Below are 23,673 nucleotides of genomic sequence, written 5' to 3'. Positions count from 1 at the left end.
GCTCTCCAGGTCTCTGAAACACACACACCCTCCAAACCACTTCAAGGTGGCAATCCTCACATAGGGCATTGCCTGAATACCTCACACAGGACATTTCTCAGGAGCCGCATCCTAATACAAATGGCATTTCTCAAGTGTTTTAACCGCTAACAGACAGAACATCTCTCGAACACCTCACACACAGGACATTTCTCAGATGCCTCATCTTTCCATGCAGGCCATCTGTTGACAGTACCTGTGGGCTCAGCCACTGTGGAGAGATCGGAGTCTGAGTTGCTGGAGCTTCCAGGAGGAGTCCCTGTGAACTTGGCTTCTGTGGAGACAACCAAAAGTAACCATCAGCCACACAAGCATCGAATACATCCCAATCCTGATCTGCACCGCCCCTACCACTGCACTACAAAACTGACATGCACATGACTGACCACTCAGCATCTTCAGCCAGTGCAACGTAAAAACTGACCAGTAGCGTTCTAGCTAATGCACCCTGCACAGTGGGCAATCCACCCTTTTACTGATCTGCAGCAACCCAGCCAATGCATCCTAATGCTGACCTTTAGCACAGCCATTTACATCAATACTCAGGGTATATATATCAGGGAAAGCAGAAGTGACGGAGGCGGTGCCTCTGGAGGATAGACTTCTCTTAGATCCAATGCAAGAGAAAGCTGTCTCCCTCACCTGCAAAAAGATCCAAAACAATACTCTTGATAATGTAGGTGGATTGCACAACAAGTGGAGCGCAGATCTGGGGTTTCTAGATGATGATGCATGAGCAGAGGCTTTACAGTGACTGTGGCTCATTGCAATATGCACAGGGCTTAGATTTATACAGCTCCATAGACTACACAGATTCTACTACACTAGGACGTTTGCTGCACAGGATTGGGAGGGGAAGCTCCCCCTCTATGTGAGAGGTGGTGGGCAGGAGGGAAACTTTCTTCATAGCATATGGGACTTTCCTGTTATACAGATATACTAGGAGAAGGTAACATAGGTGATGTCTGTGGTCCTTATCCTCAGACTCCCTGTGGATGTCAAATAGCTTTTCCTTCACAAACACGGGGATCTAGATAGGCCCAAATGCACAAGGCTGTTGTTAGTGGTTGGAGCGGGTGTCACAAAGCGGAATGTAGTACGGACTTGGGGATCCCCTTTGCCTCCAGTAGTTGCTGATTAGGAGCTGGACATGGACTGGTGTCAGCAAGCGGAGAAGGTGGTCTATCAAAGTAGGAGATGGCCCCACAAATGGGAAAAAGTGTGGCAAAGCTGGAACAACTATTGCGAGGGGGTGGCTCCAGACATAGGTGGCATGGGGTGGAAGCATTGACTGCCCTAGGTAGATGGCTGGGGCTATATATATATGTCTACCTCCGTGGCTCGGATTTCCTGGCGGCTGCCAACTACATAACAATGTGGGCTAAGTAATATGCCTCTCTTCTGTAGTCGACTACTGCACTGCGTTTGGTGATTTGCTATGAAATAAAGTATTCTAAAAAAAACACTGACCTACAGCACCCCCAGAGAATGCACTTTAATATCAACCTGGAGCACCACATCCAATGCTCTCTAACGCTGGTCTGACGTGTTAATTCAGTGCTCCTAAGCCTGACCTTTAACATCCCTGTAAGTACACCCTAATACTGACCTGCAACACACAAGCCCATATTAATGTGCCACACAGTTACTCAGTATACCACATTATTGGCTTGCAACACTCCAACTGGTGCAATATAGTATTCACCTGCAAAACCACTGCCAATGCACACTGATACTGACCTACAGCAATCTAGCCAATGCACCCAAATACGGATGAACAACACTAATAGCCACCATACTCCTGACCTGCAATATTACAAACAATGGTGCCTAATCCTTTCTTGTCACACCCTGAGGCAAAATTACCAATTGCTGATGGGAAGTACCTCGTCGATGCATTTCAACCCTGTCTAATCTATATACGACACATCTACCCTACATCACCCCCAGGCAACGTATAAAAAATCGGATCTGTAGCGCCTTATGTTACAGCACTCCAACCCTGACCAGCAGCACTCCTGATCAAGGCATGCTAATGATGGCACACAGTCAGTACATCCTAATTCTGATCTACTCTTCCCCAGGCAGTACACCATCATTCTGAAACGTAACACCCCAAACGGTGCACTCTAATGCTCACGTTAGCACCGCAAACACTACCCTAATAATGATCTACAGCACACCAGCCAATGTACCCTAATACTCCTCAGCAGCACTCCAGTCAATGTTCACAAATCCAGACTGCAGCACCACAGCAAAAGCCCTCTTACTGTGATCTGCAGCACCTAACCAGGCACATTAATTTTGGTATGCCTCACCACTAGTCAACTTAACTCATTTTTAGCCTACATATCATGGCACAGATCATTTAATGAATTAAAATCATTTGAGAAACATCAAGAACCTTTACATTTTGTTGAACAGTATACTTACTTAATAGAAATGTAAAGTAAATATGATTTTGACACTTTAGGTGCTCCCAAAAATCACAAGCTACTAGACAGATTTCACGTGTAGGGGCATATTTACAATCTTTTGACACAGGGCAGTGCTGCAAGCCTTCTTGCTGCACTGCCCTGCACCAAAAGAAAAGGGCAGTAATGTGCTGCATCTACATGACATGGCACATTCTGGTCCTTTTCCCCTGCACTGGCACACAATGGGCTGCTATGTGCCAACGCAGGCACCATGGTGCAAAGGTGTCTGTGTTGCGAGGATAATTGTTTTTGTGCAGGAAGGGACACCTTGCCGCACAAAAACAATCACAAGAGGAGTTTTCTTTTTTCTAGGTGTGCTGCAGAATGCAGAAAAAGGAAACAATGAGGAGAAATAATGGTATTTGTCCTTGTTGCTCCTCCCTTATGCCTCTCCTGGGAAGGCATAGGCTTTTGCCGCATTCCCAGGTTTACAAATCCTTGTAAATCTGGGAATGTGTCAAAATCAATGGGTGTTGCGTGGGAACACCCACTGCAACACCCATGGAACTCATTTGTGACACAGAATAAGGCAATGCAGCGACTTGCCCTGCATTGCCTTACGGCATATCTACAAGGCCATGAAAAGTCACACAAAATGTCTTTGCGTGGCCTTATATATATCAGGCTACAGCCTGCATCATCCGTGCATCAAAAAAAGTGAACCACTGGCAGCGCAAGTCGCTTGTAAATAAGGCCCATAGGCCCTAACATAAAGGGCCCTATTATACATATGGTAAACTTTATCTGCTTGTGCCTGGCGCATGTGAAAACAGGTGCGCCGGCCACAAAAAGAGAAAGTGTGCCCTGTTATACTGCGCTTCCCCCAGGGCAGCCACAAATTCATGCTGCCCCCAGGGCAGCACATTCATGTGAAAAATGGAGTAGCTGCTTTAAAGCCGCTCCATGTTTCACAGTGCAGGTGGCATTCTGCCTGTACTTTGAAGGGGAATTAGAGATCCCCTTGAAGGCGGGTGCAGTGAGTGACTGCACCGTCCTGCAAGTCTGTAAGGGGATGTCTAGGGGGTTCATAGGATCCCCTTTCTTCCTTCCTGAGGAATGCCATCAGGGAGCACGCTGTCAGTAAGCTTCTTGAGCACCCGTGTCTATAATACGGCACGGGTGCAGAGGCAAAGGGATTCCCTCATTTGCATGGGGCCACACCCCCACGCAAGTGAGAGGACACTATTTGGTGATAGTGCTGATGCAATATGTGTGCCAGTGCTATCGGTATTACAGAAGGGGGTCGCACAAGCATCTGCGGCCCCTTCTGTATTACCAAAGTGCCCAGGGCACGCAAAGCAGGCGCACATGCCTGTTGCACCCCAAGGGCACTTCCGTAATATGGCCCCAGATATGCTAGCACCTAGGCGTGGATAATGTAATTCCTAGCAAACAACTTTTTAAACACATGCATCTGGATTTCAAAAGACACACTGTATCCAAACATATATAGAACATGCTAGTGGCATATCAGTAGAGGTCTTCCAACAGGACTCTTGCCATCATTACTCAAACATGTCATCTTCACAAATCGTCTAAATTTATGGAAGGACAATTTAAATCAATACCTCTCTTGTAAAATGAGATGATCAAATTTACTAAAAAAATGCTGCAATCTGACAGGAAGTAGTTGTAGACACAGTGGGTCTAATTAACCACAGATGAATTCTACCTTTAGACATGATTATGAAAGTTTTCTTCACAGCTCAAGACAATGTTAAGACTTATGTTCTCTTACTTACTACTGCCTTAAAAATGTCATAAACTAGATAAAGATCTTAGTATTTCATGGCAAATAATCCCTGTTTAAAGATATTGTCTATTTAGTCAGATATTTTAAGTTAGTTCTCTGTTTATTTTGATTATTTATGCCAAGTAAAGATCCCTCTAAAGCAAAATTAGTTTGACCTATTGTATTTACATAGCATTTACTACCCCTGACGAGGCATCAAAGCGCTTTTCAGCGAGCAGCATGCTACTCCATAACCCAAAAAGGATAAGTGGCGGATTAGTATAAGAAAATATGAGTTCACTTGAGCAGTGTCTGTTATTTGAATTGGATTGGATAATGGAGGTATCAAAGAGGGAAGAGTCTAGAAAGTGTTATTTGGGAGGTTATTGTAGTAAAATGAAGTTTGGGATGAGTTAAAGGAGAGATGAGGAAGGGACAATTCACTAGAAATGCATTAGGGAGATTATAATAGTAAAATGAGGTTTGGGATGAGTCAAATGAGGGATACATGAGGTAAGAATTTAGAAACGATTATTTTGAAGATCATATTTGTAGAATGAGGTTTGGGATGAGTCAGAGAGTGGAGGCAGAGGATATATTGAGAGAGGTATAGCATGGAACATAGAGTAGTGTATTGGATAGAGTCAAAGGTTGTTTTTTCTACAGTAGGAGTAAAGTAATAAATATATTGATACATAAGTAGATAGAGAGGGTAAACATTTATAAGGGAGAGAATATGTTGAGATTGAAAGTAGTATTTTAGAAACTCTGACTTTCAAGTGTTGTACGTTAAGCAAATTTGTTTGTGAATTTTTATTACTATTGTTTTTAGTTGATATTTTCCTCAATATTTAAATAGCAAAGCACTTGTAGAAAGAAATAGGTACAATACTATTTACATATTGTGATAGATAAAAAAGAGACCCATAAACATATATTCAAATAACTTAGATGAAAACTATGCAGTGACCTATCACTGGCCTTCAACTAGCCAAGAAGGTAAACGACACTCCAAGAGCACAGTAAAGCAATTTTATTGCTAATAATGGTGCATAGCGCGGGACGCGTTTCGGCGTTACACCGACTTTGTCAACCTTGCGGTCACCATATTGGCTTGTATATTTATACCTCGTATGTGATCACATGATTAAAAAAAAAAAAAAATTAACGTCTACATTCTGTACGGACAATTTCCATATTATGGCCATGCTGATAAAATTAACAATTAGCATATTCGGTACATAGTAGCTAGACATTTCCAATTCATCTTTTATGTTTACAAATGTAATCATATGTAGATACCGATACCGTCGCCTATCATATGACGATGCTGATGGATCACAAAATCAAACATTGTGACAAGACATCAAAAAAAGGGAATTATTGTGTATACTGTAAGAAATTAAATTCTTTGAAGATCAGGAATTAATCAATCATGATGAATTAATTCCTGTAGGCGTTAATTTTGAATTTTTTGAATCATGTGATCACATATGAGGTATAAATATACACGCCAATATGGCGAGCGCGAGGTTGACAAAGGCGGTGTAACGCCGAAACGCATCCCGCGCTATACACCATTATTAGCAATAAAATCACTTTACTGTGCTCTTGGGGTGCTGTTTCCCTTCTTGGATAGTTGAAGGCCAGTGTGGATTTAAGACATGGTGGCGCATGTCATTCTCGGCACACCCGGCAATTAGGTGCAGTCGAGTACGCCAAATCAAGTGGAGATATATATATATATTTATTTATAAAAATATTATAGACATTTGTTAAGCAGTCCTAAAGAGTATGTATATATATTACAAAACATAATTATCATACATATTTGTACACAGAAATATACATACACATAATACACAAGGATATGCTGTACATTAGTGTTTGAGTATGGTGGTTATGTAGGAAAGAGCCAACTCTTGAGTAGTCTTCTGAAGGTAAGATAGTTGTCCATGGATCTAATGTTTTGGGGTAAAGTGTTCCATAGATTGGCTGCTTGGATGGAGAAGGATGTGCCACCTAAGTTTTTCTTCTTGTATGGTGGGATTTTGGGCAAGGTGCCAATCTGGAGCAGAGGTTCCTTTGTTGAATGTATTTGATGAGCCTGGACGGGCCCCTGCTTTTGTGAAGTATTGTTTAGATGAGAATGTGGGAGTATAGTTGACATTTATTCTGTTTTGAAGGTAGGATGTGATCCATTCGAGAGAAGTCGCCCCAATTACGGCTTTGTAGAGTCTTTGTATTGGAGTGTCATGGTCAACTGTGTCGAAGGCAGCTGAGAGGTCCAAGAGAAGTATTGCAGTAACCCTGTTTCAGGCTACTGTGTTTTTAAGGTTATCCCAGATGACAATGAGGGCAGACTCTGTGCCTCTTCTTGGGTGGAACTCTGTCTGGTAGTCTAAAAGTATGGAGTTATCTTCAATGAATTGTGACATCTGGGCAAATGCTGCTCTTTCTATCAGTTTGCCCAAGAAAGACCCATTTGTAATTAGTCTGTAGTTGTTAGGGTCATGCAGGTTCAGGGTTGTTTTCTTTCATAATTGGCGTATGTATGCCTTTTTTAGGTCTTCTGGAAAGATTCCCGTAGCTAAAGGATTATTAGTGATTCTTCGTACTGGTGTGACTGCAAAGGTAGTTAAAAGAATGTTCTTGAAGATTTGTGGAGGACAAGGGTCATAAGGGCAGCTGATTGGCCTGCTTGCTTTGACCCGATCCATAAATTCACTTTGTGATATTTGTTTGAAGGAATGCAGAGGCTGAGTTAGCCTATTCTTGGAGGGGATTTTTGGAAATGGGTTAATGCTGGTGGTTTTCCTTTGTTTTAAATAGGAGTCCAACATGTCTGCTTTGGTTGTGTATTGATTTGCCAGTTTGTCTGTGAGTTCTTGAGTAATGTGATGACACTCTACTGTGCATTTAGGTTTACGAAATTCGGGGACAATTTTATAAAATTCTTTATTTACACATTTAGCATTTTGAATTCTGTCTGAATAATATCTTTTTTACTTTATTTGATTGTTGGCTTGTATATTCTGTTAGGTTTTTCTAGGTGAAGTTTGTCTTGATTGTTGCTTGTTTCGAGTCAGGTGTGTTGCAGCTTTCTAATTTCTTGTTTTATCTCCTTTAGAACTGTATTTCTCTGAAGGGCATGTTTTCTTTTGTCCTGTTTTGTTATTCATAGTGGTACTAGGATTTCAAAACGTCCTGTAGCCACTCATAAAGCGTTTTAACTGAATGCATTGTGTCTAGATCTTTGTTGGATGTTAGTTGTGTTTCTTAGTATTCAAAATTGAGTTTGTTCCACATAGGTGCATGTAAGGTGGGCTTAGGTGTGTTGATTTGTGGTGTTGTGTTTTGTGTTGTAAAACTAGCAAATGGTTGTCTGACCATTTGACTGGAGTTATCTTTTATTGATGATATCTAGGATGTGTCCATTGATGTATGTGGGTCGTTGTATGATCTAATGTAGGTTAATTGCGACTAGGCCAGTGATGATAATTTATGGATTTGGCATATTGTATTTGTCAACCCAAATGTATAGGTCGCCAAGAATGCATAGGTTGGAGTGTAGTATTATAATGTTTGAAACTGTGTCTAGAAATGTGTCTGTGCCTGAGAATGGTGCATTGCAAGGTGGTGGTCTGTAAAGGAGAATGAAGTTACAGGATGAAGTTGGTGTTAGGTTGTATCTGGTGGTGAGGGCCTCACAACCTTGTATGGAAACATTGTCAGCTTTGGAGTAATTTGTTGATGGCTTGAATATAACAGTTAGTCCACCTCCTCTTTTTCCTGTATGATTTTGAGTGATAGTTTGATAGCCTAGAGGATCAGCTTCATGCAGTATTGGGGCCATGTCATCTCCTCACCATGATTCAGTTATGAAGAGTAAGTCAGGTGTGACAATGAGTAGGTCGTAGATGTGGTGCTTGGTTTTAGAGAGTGATCAAGCATTTATCAGTAGGCAGTTTAGAGATTGTGTTTTGGTGGTGATGTGACTTTGTTTTGTAGAAGTGTGAGCAGTATTTATTGAACGTGTAGCAGATGTGTCAATACTGCTAGTATTATCTGTATGAGGATAGCAATAGTTTTGTTTTTCTATCATAATTCTCATCAAGTAGGATTAAAAGGCACTTTAAAGGGTGTCCGTTTGTAGGTGGTGGAGATGGTGGTTGAGAGTGAGTTGGTGAGCTGTGCTGTTTTTTTTAGAGTAGCTCTGTTGTGCTATGGACATGGGAATACAAAGTTGTGAACAGTGGCATGTTGTTTATTTTGTTTAAGTCTCTTTATGGTGGAAGGTATATGGGTTAGGGATGGTGGTGAAGTATGTGGGTCATGTTTAAAGGCTCTAAATTGTGCAATGAGTGATCCCCGGGTGAATGAAAGCTGTTGCGTGGGTGCATTTGTGTTAGGTGTTGGTGGAGAAAGATGGTAAGGACGTGTATCATTTGTGAAGTCAGGAGGGTGGAGGTGGGTGTAAGTTTGTAATTTGTGACAGAATGTATTATGAAATTGTGTGTGTGTGAGATGTTGATGTGCTGGTGTGTGTGATATGTTTTGTTCTTGTAGAGTAGTGAGAGGAGATATTGATGTAGTGGTTTTATGAGAAGGATTTGTATATAATGTACTGTAGGTGAGTGGATGTTAAATGGTGAAGGGGGCTGTGATGTGTTTTGGAGAAGTGTATGCGGTGTGTGAGAGGTGATCAATATGAGTTATGATTGTCTGTGTTTGATTTGATAGCTGGAAGAGGTAGTAGGTGTGGTGGATTGGAGTGTAAGGATTGTTTAGTTGTAAGTTTTTGTTAAAAAGAGGAGGGTGTTGGTGGATGATAAAATGGAAGGCTGAGTGTAGGTTTGGCAGTTACAGAAAGGGGTCTGTTAGGAGCAAGTAGAGGGTAGAGCTGGTGTTTGCATGAACAGGGAGTGAGTGTCTGGATGCATTAAAGTTATTTAGAATGTGGCTTTGTGTTGTATTGGTGACTTGTGGATTTGTTAGTGGTATGGGATAGAGTGGTGTTTTGTATAAGAGTTAGGGTGCAATTGTGTGGTAATTAGGGGTAGAAGGGTGGATAGTTGTGGTTTGTGAGGTGTTGAAGTAGTAATTGAGGCACTGAAATGTGGATAGGGCTTGTTAGTAGTAAATCAGTAGTTTGCATTTATTGAGAAAGTGTTTTTATGTTTGAGGGTCTTGATTAGTTACGGGGTGCTGGTGAATGGCAAGAAGGGCCGCATTTCAGACTATAGGCCCGACCTGGCCTGAACAGGCCCCAACAGGCAAGCTCCCGTGTCCTCCCTGCCCTTAAGCCTCAACGCCCAGACTGAGACACTCTAAGCCCTAAGGTTAAATAACCCTATTGGCCAATGGTAACCCGAGCCCTAACCAATCAGAGTCATAGCCCTAAGTCCTAGGACAAACGGGAGACTTTGGGGGTCATTCTAAGTCTGGCGGGCGGCGGAGGCCGCCCGCCAGACTTCCCCCCTCCAAAATACCGCTCCGCGGTTGCAAGACCGCTGAGGGTATTTTGGCTTTTGCACTGGGCTGGCGGGCGACCGCCAAAAGGCCGCCCGCCAGCCCAGTGCAAAAACCCTTCCCACGAGGACGCCGGCTCAGAATTGAGCCGGCGGAGTGGGAAGGTGCGACGGGTGCAGTTGCACCCGTCGCGTATTTCAGTGTCTGCAATGCAGACACTGAAATACAAAGTGGGGCCCTCTTACGGGGGCCCCTGCAGTGCCCATGCTATTGGCATGGGCACTGCAGGGGCCCCCAGGGGCCCCACGACAACCCATACCGCCATCCTGTTCCTGGCGGGAGAACCGCCAGGAACAGGATGGCGGTATGGGCTGTCAGAATCCCCCATGGCGGCGCAGCAAGCTGCGCTGCCATGGGGGATTCCCAGGGCAGCGGAAAACCGGCGGGAGACCGCCGGTTTTCCGCATCTGACCGCGGCCAAACCGCCGCGGTCAGAATTCCCTGCGGGGCACCGCCAGCCTGTTGGCGGTGCTCCCGCCGACCCTGGCCCCGGCGGTCAAGGACCGCCGGGGTCAGAATCACCCCCTTTGTCTTTTCAACCAATCACTGCCTTAGTCCTAGTAACAATCCAAAGCTAAACCCTAAGCCCTAACTCCAATAGAAACCCCAGCCCTCGTAGCTAATCAGAGCACAGATGCAACAACCAGTAATAAACTTATATAAAGGGCATATGAGCATAGGCATAGGCTGGGGGGAGGTGGCAGCAAGCTGCTCTGCAAGTCAGAATCTCCTTGGATACAGAAAGGGGCAATCCATACTTTGCAGGTCCTGGTCAACCTTGCAGGTAAGGCCCAAATCTAAAGCAAGTACAGATACTGCTTTTCGTGCACTTTTTCTAGCTAAAAATGAGTGCCACATACACTTCCCAAACACAGATTAAACCATAAAGCCGATTAAGCAGTCTGTCAAGCACAGTCTCCTTAGTATCTGAAATGCAGTTAGCTTTTTAACCTTTTAAAAACACACGCCTTTGCACAGTACAGTGGAAAACTAGGAGAGAGAATTAAACAGTCACAGGTAGAAAAAACAGTAGTTTTAAAAGTACAAAATGCACAGTAACCAAGTGTTCAATGTAAACAGTCACAGGTGGAGAAAAAAGCATTTTTAAAGTTTTAAGAAAACACAGCGTAAGTCTGTTATCTTACCACCTTCTTTGTCCTTCTGCTCACTGGGCTGTTTAGGGCACAGACAAGCTGTGGCTAACACATGAATAAAAATTTTCCCAGAGTACACTTCTACAAAAAACAAACTTCAAAAGGAGGGGGTTCAGTATACAAAGGAGGGCATGCTCTCAAACAAGCACATTATGAACTATTGTTTTCTTCTTTTATATGTTGGTTGGTGAGCTTATTAACATTGTTCTTATGCCTTGCTTTATCATAAGGAGCGATAATTTAAGGGAGCCAGTCTCTCTGAAGGTGCAGAGTGTTAGTAAAATTTGTCAGTTTATTGTATTGGATGGATTATTTTAAAATCATTGTAATAAAATATATGCCCAACCTAAAAGGATGGTGAACTAGAAACAACAATTTTCATACATATGTCCAAAGAATTGTGACTGGGGACTGACCTCATTAACAGAAATCAAATCAAACTTTGCCAACACAAATTGTGATTTATTAGAGATTATCTTCATAACATCTGTCATTTTAAGCAAATGTCACACTTCAGAAAACAAATTCTTCCAACCATAATCCTTTAGTGTCAAGCAACAAAATTGGGTAGGGGTCTCCGAAATTAATTATTTTCTTGTTGATAGCAAAGGTATTATGCAAACTTCAGTAGAAGCCTCAGCAATTAATTACTGACTTGTTACTGAGAAAGGTATGGTTGGACTTGGCCCTTTCTGCAGGGTCATTCCCAATCTTTTTGCCTTCACCCTCCTGTTTTCTGAACGTATCTTTGTTGGCTTTTAGGACTGTGCACACTTTACCATTGCTCACCAGAGCTAAAGTGCTTGTGCTTTCTACTTTAAATATGGCTTACACCCAATTGGCACATTTACTTCCCTGAGAAAGTGGTAATACATGTACCTAGGGCCTATAAATTGATACTACTAGTGCCATTTCGCCCTGGCAAAATAAACCTTTTGGCAGGCCCAAACCTTCATTTTTAATACGAATGAGTCAGCAAAGGCTAAGCTCTAAGCAGCCTATAGGAAAGGGTGCAGTGCATTTAACAATTTGAACATGTATGTGTAACGTTTACAAGTCCTGGGAGAGAAAAACTCTTAAATTGTTTTTTACAACTGCACGACCTGCCTCTTCCACAGGATAATATTGGGTTGCCTTATTACACTTAATAGGAGCTAACATTTGATTTGGGAAAAAGTAAACTTTTCATGTTTGGTGTCTGGGAAATTGTAATTAAAAATCCTCTTTAATGGTAAATCAGATTTTAAGTTACAATTTTGAAAAAGCCACTTTCAGAACATTGGCATTTTCCTGCCCTAGCTATTTGGTGCCTATTCCTGGGTCACATGAATGGGTGTAGCTGACAACTGAACTTTGTTTAATTCTCCCAGACAGCCACACAACATAGTGATTAGGTGTGCCTGGAATTGCTAACAACTGGCAGGAAGGGGGTGGAGCTGGACACAGTCCTACTTACAACTGAATAGGCTGTGCCCTGCCTTCACACAAAGAGCTTGTCACCACTACATTGTTCATGCAGCCAGCTTTGAGCCAGGACAGGGGAGGCAAGAGTTTTTAAGGACTTCAAAGAGAATTCTCTACAAGCATCCCCATCAAAGTGGGCACTAGGTATAAATATTGAACGCTCAAACCCAACTCTTCAGTTTATCGCTGGATACTACAGAAGGACTGCTTTGATACTAGAAGGACTGCCACTCTGCTGCCCTGCTACTCTGCTGCCTGCTGCCCTGCTTGCTGTGAAGAAGGACTGGACCTGTGCCTTTCATCCCAGCCTGAAGTGATTCCAAGTGTGAGTTAGCTGACTTCCTGTTCTTTGCTCAAGGGACATATCAAGCTCCAGAGGCTCCCTGCAACTGCCTGGGTGACCGCTTGCCTGGACCAGCAACTGGACTTGCCTGGGCCGTGCTGGCTTCTCCTGGGGTGAGTTCCTGAATCCCAAGTTCTGGTCCTCAGTTACTGGAACCTTTGGCATGGCCCCAGTTAAGCTCTCCTGAAGTTTTAAGCTGTTTGTGAACGCGGACGGGCCCATTTGCGCCAAGATCTTGTCACCCACCAATGCGAAGTTCCAGTGAACCTGACTTTTTGTGCCACACCAACCATGAGCAACGCCTGGCAATGCGAGAGCTGCACTTCGCACTGCAACTTCTACAGCTCAGAGTGACTGTTAACACGAAGCTCCAGCAATGGCTGTCTGTGATGCCGACAGGATCTTCACGCTACAGCAAATACCATCCGCAATGCCGGACCTGCTCTTTGCGCAACTTTGACAACCATCTGCGACTCTCTCCCTGCTTTTCACAGCTCCTTCCCCTGCAAACAGAACCTTTCATGCTGGACTTTGAAGGTAACTCTTTCAGCGGTACTAAAGGGGACCCTGTATCCGGCCCGTGCTCCATCGAGGTAAGCCTGAACTTGTGACTTTCAATAACCATGAGTGGCGCTTTGTCCATTTAGGAGCAATACTTACCTAAGACCTCTAAAATTGCATGTTTCCGGTTCTACTGCCTGGATTTTTATTGTTTTGATATCACGTAATGTATTAAATTTCACTCTATTTTACTGAATTGGTGTAGGATTTATTTTGTGTTGTTGTTTTTTCGCTATATTGCAGTTTGAAGTGCTGCATAAATATTTTACACATTTCCTCTAAGCTAAACCTGACTGCTTTTGTGCCAAGCTACTATAGGGTTAGGAACAGGTTAATTTGGGGGTTGCTTGAGTTTCACCCTAACAGATTGCAGTTGCTGCTTGAGTAAGATTTCACCCCTATTAACCAGTAACTCAATTTCCAACCGGTATTATGCAATCGTGAGCTAAACCATGTAGTTTTCAAAAAGAGAAGTCCAAAAACTTGATCAAACATCCTGTGAACGGCCAGTTTTTACCTTCAAATCAATATTTGTAACACTCCTTTACTCAAGTGTTTTAGACTAGGGTTTAGCAATCGTTTATACTCAGCTAACCAATCTGGGGAAATACAAAACTGAAAACAAATCATCAATTCGTTCACAATGGACAGAAATATAGTCAACTGTCAATTTCTAGCCTGGAGTCCATCTAGTGAAGTCTGTTCAGACACCCTCTGATGCCTGCATTTGAAAGGTGTAAGTTAGTATTTCCTAGCTTAGGAATCACCAGCCTACCTTAGGGTAGGAACACAAAAAGGTTGGTTCCTGGATTTTCTACACTACATCCACATCAGCTTCAAAATTACTAAACTTCGTTTGGATGCAGTACTGCATTAAAATCTCCTGCAAGTTTAATCAGGGATTCACGTCCACTCTCTTCAAAGAGATTGATGTCCAGATGATCTAAATTAGAGTATCCACAATTCACATTTTATAAGGTTATCGCTTGAAAACCATACAGTTATGATTAATAAAGATAATACACAATGAAAGGTAATAAACTGGCACAGGATAGTGAGGGCAGATCTGTGGATCGTGAAATAAGCACCAGTGGTACATCTGAGATACTTTACAATTATTAACAATAAGTTTAGTCTTATAAAACAAAAAAAAGAACAGTTACAAAAAGAAAGATACATTTTGGGATGCACAGTGATAATTATTCTGCAGCATCAAACATGAAATTCTTTTATACTCTAAACTTTATTCAGGATGTTCACGCTGAAACGTTGTGGGCAGTGCTTTATTTGAGCCAGTCCACTACACTCGAAAATATCAATTGAAGTGTACCAAATTGCAAGAAAGGCCAAGAAATAAAGGAACCAAAACGCTATATATGTTGTTCCGTGTTATCAAACACATTTCGCAACATCTGTAATGTCACCAACTGGACCGTCATGCTACATGAGGGCTGATCATTGATCTTCCTGTATGTTGCATGGACATGCATAGTGAGCTGAATGTTGGCATATAAGAAAAAAATAGTTGTGGCACGTTTGATCTTATTCAAGTAGATTTCAGTTAATTCGTACAAGGTATCTTAGCCATATGTTCACAGTACTGATAATTGATGGGTAAATTAAGATGTATATTTTTTGTTAATAACATCAGTGAACATGATGTGAAGAAACTGGAAAGGTAATTGCAAGAAATGTACATGTATTCATATCATCATTAAATGCAAGCCAGACCAAAAGGGAACATACTATGGATTGGGTGCAGGATTTCCCTAGGACTAATTTAATCTATCATTATGGATAAATAGTTTTTCAGGCTATGATTTAAGTTCTGTCTGTGGGGAGCCATTCCTCTTACAATGATTCTGGAGTGGATCATAGTTCGTTACCACAGGAAAGCTAATGAAAATGAATGAAATTGCGAAAGCAGCCATCTGACGAGAATTGTCCTTTTAGTTGCAATTCGGCAATCACTTTCTCCAGCAGAAATTCTACACAGTATTGATTATTGAATTGTCTTTTACAGTCTGCCACGTTCAAGATGAAGGAGCCTATTTACTCCTGAGATTAATGTCTTTATTATGCCCTCCTTGAAGGTACTGGGCAGCAACTATCTGACAGGTTTCTTGCTTACTTCTTGCTGACTGATCACTTTACAGACATCATTGGCGAATCCCGTGCTTACTTTCTTAATGTCAGAGAGGTGAAGTTACACTTTACCCCTTCTGTTGAACTTAAAGCTACTTCCAGAGCAGTCAATGCAAACTCACTGCACCATAAACCCGAGCTGCAGCACCCGCACTCAATGCACCTTAACCCAAAACGTCAGTACCCCTATGAATGCACCGTTATGCCTGACCTGCAGCACGCCCAAGCCAATGCACCTCGTTCTTGAACTTCAGCCCCTCTAGTCAGTGCACCCTGATCCTGACCTGCAGCACTACCTATGAAATACATGAAAGTGACTAACCAATGAAATCAAAAGAGGGCAAAGACAGGGAACAAGATGCAGATCACCAGCACTCTAAAATTGATGAGTCAAACAAAATGATTTCAATGCTAGCTCTAATTTGCTAATTTTTTAGCAATGGTGTATTAATGCAATCAGTGTGTAGCACTTTCAATGATTTGCCACCCCGGGTTCATTTGTAGATTTGGGACACATCGCTTTTTGAAACAGGATAGCTCAGTGGTCCTTAACCTTTTGATTTCTGTGGATCCCAACTTCAAAATTACTGGAACTGGGGCCCCCACATAATCATTATTGGAATCCGGTGGCCCCCATTGAGTTATTGCTGGAAACCAGGGACCCAGGCCTAGGCATTTTCAATCATTTTAACTACAAAACAGTACACAAAAAATACAGAAACAAGCATTTGTCAAACAAATACACACATAAGGAAATACATTTAAGTCACAAACAAATATTAAAAAATCAAAATGTTAATTTTAAGGGGCAGGATGGAGCTTCGCTAAATTCAAAAGAGGTTATTCTTACCTCTTGCACTGCTCTCATGACTCAATCTGAGAATACAAACTTAATTCTTAGCCTCCAATTTCAAATCCATTCACATTGACAGCATGCTTTGAAATGTTCAATTTTACATTTTCCTTCTTTATTTATATAGACTTTATCAACCTATTAAAATTATTTAATTTTCTTATCTGTTGTCGACCCCGAGAGTAGGCTTCGTGGACTCTGAGTGGCCCCCAGGCCACAGGCTAAGAATACTGCTCTAGATTAAAGATTCCTTGACAGGTGATGGATTGCAATCAGAATTTTAAAATATTACTGATCCTAAATCGAACACTTAGTTTCCTTGGCAAACTGCTCAGAGTGACACATTTATGGTCTGTGAAAACACAGATCCCTAAAACATAGTTTGAAAAAAACATTGGTTTTAAAACACATTCCTTCAAAACCTCAACCTTAAGTGAATATTTCCCTACAAAGACATTTATTTGCATCTAACCTTACTATCAAATATCTGCCCTCATACATGCTAGGATGTGAATTAGAATGATAAACTACCCATTGTTAAAATATGGGAAAACTGAACATGACAGGATTTAGGAATTTAGTACAGAGGAAAATTTGTGTGGGTGATTCATGTAAGGTCGAGATTTTTTAGACACTGGAAATCTGTTTTAGAGTCTACGTTTTTGCAAAAGGTATGTTTTGCAGTCTTATGTTTTCACATGACACTGATCCATTTCGATCAATTTCAGCTGTAGACATTTTTATGGTAGTGCTAATGATTTGAATGGCATGGAATGGAGTGGACTAACTATTGATAATCAATGTTTTAGTTGCATTTCAGACAAATTGTTCTAAAGTACAGAGTAATGGGCATTACATCAGACTGGTGAAGATGAACAGCTTTCAGCAAATAACTATGAAGGCGTGGGCAGATTTTTGATAATTATATAGATGGATATGAAAAGCATTTACAACATTCCTGAAGTGGTCTTGGAGTGGGTGATGACTTACAAACATCACAGACATTATTCACCTCCACATGATGCTAGGAGGTGGTGTCCAGTGACCTACGTGAAAACAACCCCTCTGTAAAGCTCGACAACCCAACACAACCTAAGTTTTAGACATAGGTAGTTGTCCAGCTTCCATCTATGTGGTTGCTAAGGATCACCACTGACAAATCTGGCAGATCAGATTGGAGACTGAGTAGAATCTGGGTGTCATCAACAAACCTTTACATATTGCATTGCAGAACAAGATCCTCAGCAACCCCAAATGGGGCAATACACAGTTGTAACGAACTATCACATCAGACAAAAAGAATAATTTCCTGCAGGGTTCCCCCACTCACATAGGTAGCTAGAAGCATGGAAGAAAAAAAGCTTGGTCCACTGTGTTGAATGCAGCCAACCATCTAAAGGTGTCCAAGCTGCCTGCATCCCTCTGCCTCTCAGGTCAGGGAGCTGTGCCTGCAGCTAGATCCCTATTGACTCAGGACTTCTACTCAGGCAAAAGCCATAATAACAGGTACCTATGCAAAAAATTGATTCAAGCTATTCAGATGGTGATCATTTACCCTGGCTACTAATAGTTTGCCAATAGGAGATGAACAGAAAAATTGCCAAACATTTGGAATAGTGTTAGTCAGCTTTAGTTTTTTTTATACAATGAGAATTTTATTGATTTTAGCTCAACAAGGGGAGGGAGGGCTTTAAGTGTTTTTAATAACAATGTCACCATTGCTGATTTTAAGGTATCTGTTTTGCAACCAGAATGTAAAGAACCATATTGAATGTTCTGAAGATCTTCTTCTAGGCTCTCAACATACTGCTCACAAATCCTCTGATGAGGGAAGGCTTTAATCTGCTTCTCTCCCCACATGATGCTCAGAATAGACAGAAGGAGTAATTTCTCATATTATGTTTAAGATGGGCTCAAGGTGATACATCATTTTTACTGATCTTAGAAGAAAAGTGGTCTAACAGAAAATCTACAGGAATGTACAGCGCATATCACCTGGTATGACAATTATCTCTTTATAAATTATGACAATGCTTATATAATCCGAAATTTAACCTGACAATCTGCAGCCCCAGCACAATGCACCATTAACCGGAACTGCTGCACCCCAAAGTTTATACATATTAATACTGACCTGCTGCATTCTCAATCAACGCATACTTGGTTTCTGTGGGAGAATCAAAAGTTGTCATCAGCAACACAGACAGACAGTTCACCCCCAACCCTGACCTACTGCACCCCAGCGAATATGCCCCATTCTTGACCTCTTGCCCCTCCCACTTGTCAGTGCACCTTCATTTCAGCCATTGCAGCCTTTCCAGGACATCCACCATCCCAGTCAGTGACCCGTAACATTGGATGCAGTGTGCCACTGAACCCCAACCTCGTCCTTTCATAACAGTCAGTGACCAGTATCCGGGCGTAGATCACTACTACTCAATGCACCGTGATAATGACTTGCAGAAGCCCTTGTCCATGCGCCCAAACCCTGAACTAGATTACCCTGTCAATGCTTCTTAATGTTGGTCTGCAGTACACCCACTATGTGTTTCATGGTCTGCATCAAATTCAATGTGCACTAATACTGCACTGCCACACCACAGCCAATGGAACCTAATCCTGAACTGCATTATCCCCACTTAATGCACCATAATGCTGACTTGCACCACTCTCAACCAATGCATCCTAATCATGACTAGTGGTACCCCTCGTTAATGCACTGTCAATGCTGACCCTCAATTCCTTCACTGAGGGGACCCTACCACTGCCAAGCTGCCCTTCCTAACAATCACCCTAATAGTTCCCAGCGGATACATGACAGCACAGCAACCTAATCCTGGCCTGTAGCAGCCTGAGTCCATCCACCCCAATGCCCCCTGCAGCACCCAGCTCAGTGCACTTTAACCCTCAGCTGCAGCACCTTCACCAACACACCCTAATACAACCCTGCAGCCTCCCTCTTGCCGCATCCTAATCCTGACTTGCAGCACCATCAGTCAGTGCCCTGTAATGCTCACAGGCACCACACCACAGCCAGTGCAACTTAATCCAGTCCGGAAACACACCCACTTAGTCCACACTGACTTGCAGCACTCAGTGCTGACCCACAGCCTCTTCACTGAACACAGCCATGTCTTTTATGGAATAATCAAAATGTGCTGTAACATTGGAAAGGAATGCGTCCCACCCGTAGCCTCTGCACACCACTTCCACAGCCAGTACAGTTCAGTGTGAACACATGCTAAAAACACATAGGACCTCATATGATGCACGAAGCTCAGGTCGCAAACGAACAGGTGCAGACTGCACTCTGACCGGTTTTGCAAACAGGGTTTGGTTTTGTATTGTCCCTGAGGTACTAATAAGTCGGATTGTTTAATGTGGATTGAAAGTTCACTAAACATTCTGCGACTCCTTGAGAATGCCTGCTAACACAGGAATAGCCTGTAGGGGACTGCAGACTGCTTTTGCATTCACTGCAAGTTAATATTTTTTTTAAGTATCCCTTAACATGTGCTGCTTTAAAAAAAAAAAAAAGATAGAAAATGCTCACTTGCAATGAAAGAATTCGGGGGTAACATGAGGTGGTCTCTGGACAGCTTCATCTTTGCAAATCAGTTACAGTCTTAACTTAGGGAATGGGAACTGATCAATGGTTTGTCATCGCAACTAGGGATGACACATTCCACTCCCAACCGCAAATAGGAGGAGCACCTCTGTATACCCACTCCTAGTTGCAATTTGTAAGGGGTCGCAAAAGTTACTGTGCATGTTGGAAATACTTTTATGACTCAGAGTATTATTTGTATCCTTCAGAACACTCTCTTATGGACACAAAACTGTATTTTTGCGTATTGTAGGCTTTGCGACTGCAGAACAGTTTTGCACATCAACCCTTAGAGGGAACTGCAAATCGTAGGTTCTGATGCAGAGTGGAGGATCCACTTGCTGAAGTTTCTCCACAATTGGGATAACACAGAGGAACTTCATCTGAGTATTCTAATCTGTATTTAGTGTGCTTCAAAAATCGGAACATTTTCTGTTCCCTCAAAATTGGAAATGAGGCCCAAAGCCTGAAAAAAACATAGATTAACAAAATAATGACAGTACATAAAAATTGCAATACAAAAGTGTGACCCCTTTTAAATTAATAAATGAATCTAAATTGAATTTCTATCTAATGCAGGACTGGATGAATTTAATATTTTAGTTCCAGTCCTACTGGGGAAGAAAGTGCTTTGTACTGTGTTCCGCTGCTTATCAAATGTTTGTCGGGAGTTACTTATGCACAGTTTATTTTTGTGCATTCTTTAAGTAGATGTGTCTGAATTCTTTTTTCAATGTTGTCGCATGCTACTGGCATGCTTACCTGCAGGACCCGATTCATTGCAATAGCTTGAGACAATCTACCACAGTTTCCATCTCTGAGCTAAGTTGTGATGGCCTTCTGTATTTCATTTGGAACTGGGAACTCAGAGGGAGTGTGTGTTTGTGTAAAAGACTGGGTTCCAGCCTCTTTTAATAGACCTGCCATTATTCGAAAAAGAAAAAAGATGAGGGAGTGCAGGATTTAGGTAGAACCCAGATCTGTGGTGATCAGTGTTTTCTCAAAGAACCCAAGTGACGAAATTATTCACCTTTTCCCTGTAGTGCCAGCCCGCTTTCCGAATGGACAGAGTCATATTTAGAAAGGTGAAAGTTGGAGAAGGAGGGTGTTAGCGTCTGACTGCCTTCTCACCTGGACTTCACTGGCACCAATAATTCCCATCCTTTAGGGCGGAGGGGCCACGCCCACCAATTTTTGCCCCTCATGAAGGGTGCCGGTCAGGCTGAGCAAAGGTCAGCCTGACAGGCACTCTTCATGTTCAGGTCAGGCAGCCAGGAGCAGACATGCGTGATTTGCGCAGACTCCTGGCTGCCTGAGCTGAACTTTGCTGGGCTGAAGAGGTCACAGCTCCTATGGGCGTAACCTCCTTCGCTCAGCAAAGGTGCCTCGAGGCCCTCCCCCGGGTGATGAGGAAAGCGCCACCCATTGACTTCGACCTGGGCGCTTCAGGTTTAAGCCCTGAAGCGCCCAGGGCGAGTGTCAATCAGTGACACCTCGTCACAGAGTGGGGCGGGATGGGGTCAGCAGTCTCACTGACCCCATCCCACTCTGTGACGAGGCTGGGACTGCTGCCTTCCCTCATTGGCTGACCCAAGGTCAGCCAGTGAGGGAAGGCAGCAGTCCCAACCCGCTTGGGACCTTCGAGGCTGAAGGTAAGTGTGTGTGAGTGATCTTTTTAAATGAATGTTTAGTGCGTGCATGTATGTTAGAATGTTGATGAGTGTTGTTAATGGATGTGCGTGCGTGCATGCGCATGTGTGTGAAAATGTGCTTCCCGCCCGACCCCCTCCCTCCTAAAACTGCCGGCCACCACTGATAATTCTGCTGCCAACTCCATTTAAAATCAGTGGCTCCCCTGGGCCCTAACAACAAATCACAATCTGGGGACCTTTTATCATGTGCACTGGCCTTTAGATGTCATGTAAAACCTATGTATATGTATAAGGTCTTAGGACAGGACAGGGAAAACATAAGTCAAATTAAAAACAGTCATTGGCAAAGCCAACAGGTCTGGCTTACATTTTGAGCTTGGACTAAAGAACTGAAAAAGGCAGCTGCAATGGAAAACAAAACAACAAATAGCTGCTCGATGTATATAATGAATCTATGAGATTAATAATTTAATGTGTGTTGACTGTGTGAAATTTTTAGCTGTAATACAGTACCTTACACATTGTAGTGCACTCACTCAATAGAAGGGGAAGCGACAGAACAAAAGTCCTATAGCATGAGGTGAGAGACAATTCCTCCTCTGGGTGGATTGTGAGTGCAAAATCAGAATTAATAAAATTGTGTGTTTAATGAACCTAGATGAGTCGCAAATAGAGTAAATGCATTGTATTTTTCATAATTAAGTTTTAAGTTAATAATGCCTCAAATCCAGTTTGATGCGTTCTACTGTGCACATGTCTGTCTGTGCAACTCATGTTAAAAAATGTACTTGGCATTTTGTAGAATCATTCTTACTCAAGAAGGTTTACGTTTTTTCAGTGTTTATTCTTATTGCAATAATTTATTATCTCCTGCTAATACCAAAAGATAACTCTACCAACAGAATAGTGTTTATTAACTTAAAAGTCCTACTTGTTCATTAATTTTGGGAGAGTTTTTAGAGTGTTTGACGCAATGAAACCTCTGAATGATGATTAGCTTTTAATATTGCAAAAGTGGGAGTAAACCCCAATGGTGCCACTTCACACCATTCTTAGGGCTTCACTTTCAGATGCTGAAATGCTATCAGAATTGTTGTTTTTGGCATGTGTGCCAATGCTTTTCCCCTTGGTCTTGGAGACAGACTCCATGTCAGACCGTTGTGTGACTTTGAACTTAGAATATTTTCATGATCCCCTCCTATTATGTGGACAAAACCGGTCCCAGGTTGCCTGTGTTCCAGTTCAGGAGGACCTGGCTTGGCAGTTCGGACTGGATTGTACCCATTGGAGCAGGGTCAAGACTGAATTGCATATGGCTGGGTAAAAACTGAGGTGGCCTAGTGTGCGAAGTAATGATGGATTGGGATGCTGCTCCGAGTAATTACCAGTGGCTGAGATTAATTCAAGCATTCCATCCATCACATTTTTATATACTTCAATCTAAATCTCAGCAGTCTTTATTACAGTTTGCTCTTTGACTATTATTTATCTGGCTATTACTAAGCAGGTGTCAGCTTCCATTGTCTATATTGATTCACATTTGCATTCATTTTGAGTATTTTAAACTGACAAACTAACTGACTATTCTTGCCTTCTGTAATGATTTAAAATGTTATGCCTAGGACTCTCTTCCTTTGAGACTCACACATAGCCCCGATTCATCCAGGTGACTCATTCAATGGTAAAAAGCACCAGCAGTTTTTGGTAGCAGAGGATGGTTTCAACAAACTAAATGATTTCGGGGATTCTGGAAAAAACTGTGAATATTTCAGTGCAATTCTGTAACTTGAATTTGAATTCCAAAACATTCTAAGAGTCAAGATTCCCTTAGTTTTGGGTCCTGCTTGGAAGTACCCAGGCTGTCAAAGTTGTTGGAGACTGCATTACACATGCATAAACATGGCTTGTATTGTGTGCAGTGTGTGGTTTGTTGTGCAGCTTGTGATGATATGAACAACTCACATAATGTTGTCTTGTGACGTGATTTGGAGTAATTATTTTGTGATATGTGTCAATGTCAATTGTGTTTTGTGTTTACATGTTGCGTAAAATCATTCAAAATCAGTACTGCATTGTAATGTTTTCTGCAAATTGTTAAAATTGTTTTTCAATTT

At 42.2% G+C, this 23,673-nt stretch overlaps 1 protein-coding gene across 1 annotated transcript in view; it reads right to left on the bottom strand.

The window, feature by feature from the left end:
• LOC138292684 (uncharacterized) overlaps window positions 1-23,673 on the bottom strand; it is a 311,929-nt gene that overhangs the window by 147,660 nt on the left and 140,596 nt on the right. Inside the window, exons 3-4 of the mRNA XM_069231404.1 lie at window positions 18,435-18,467; window positions 236-313 (exon numbers count right to left, since the gene is read on the bottom strand). Of these exons, the coding sequence (XP_069087505.1) occupies window positions 236-313; window positions 18,435-18,467 (111 nt within the window). The remainder of the gene's footprint in view (window positions 1-235; window positions 314-18,434; window positions 18,468-23,673) is intronic.

The sequence above is a fragment of the Pleurodeles waltl genome, chromosome 4_2, assembly GCF_031143425.1.
Source record: "Pleurodeles waltl isolate 20211129_DDA chromosome 4_2, aPleWal1.hap1.20221129, whole genome shotgun sequence".
NCBI classification, from domain to species: domain Eukaryota; kingdom Metazoa; phylum Chordata; class Amphibia; order Caudata; family Salamandridae; genus Pleurodeles; species Pleurodeles waltl.
This window is presented reverse-complemented; position numbering and strand designations above follow the sequence as displayed.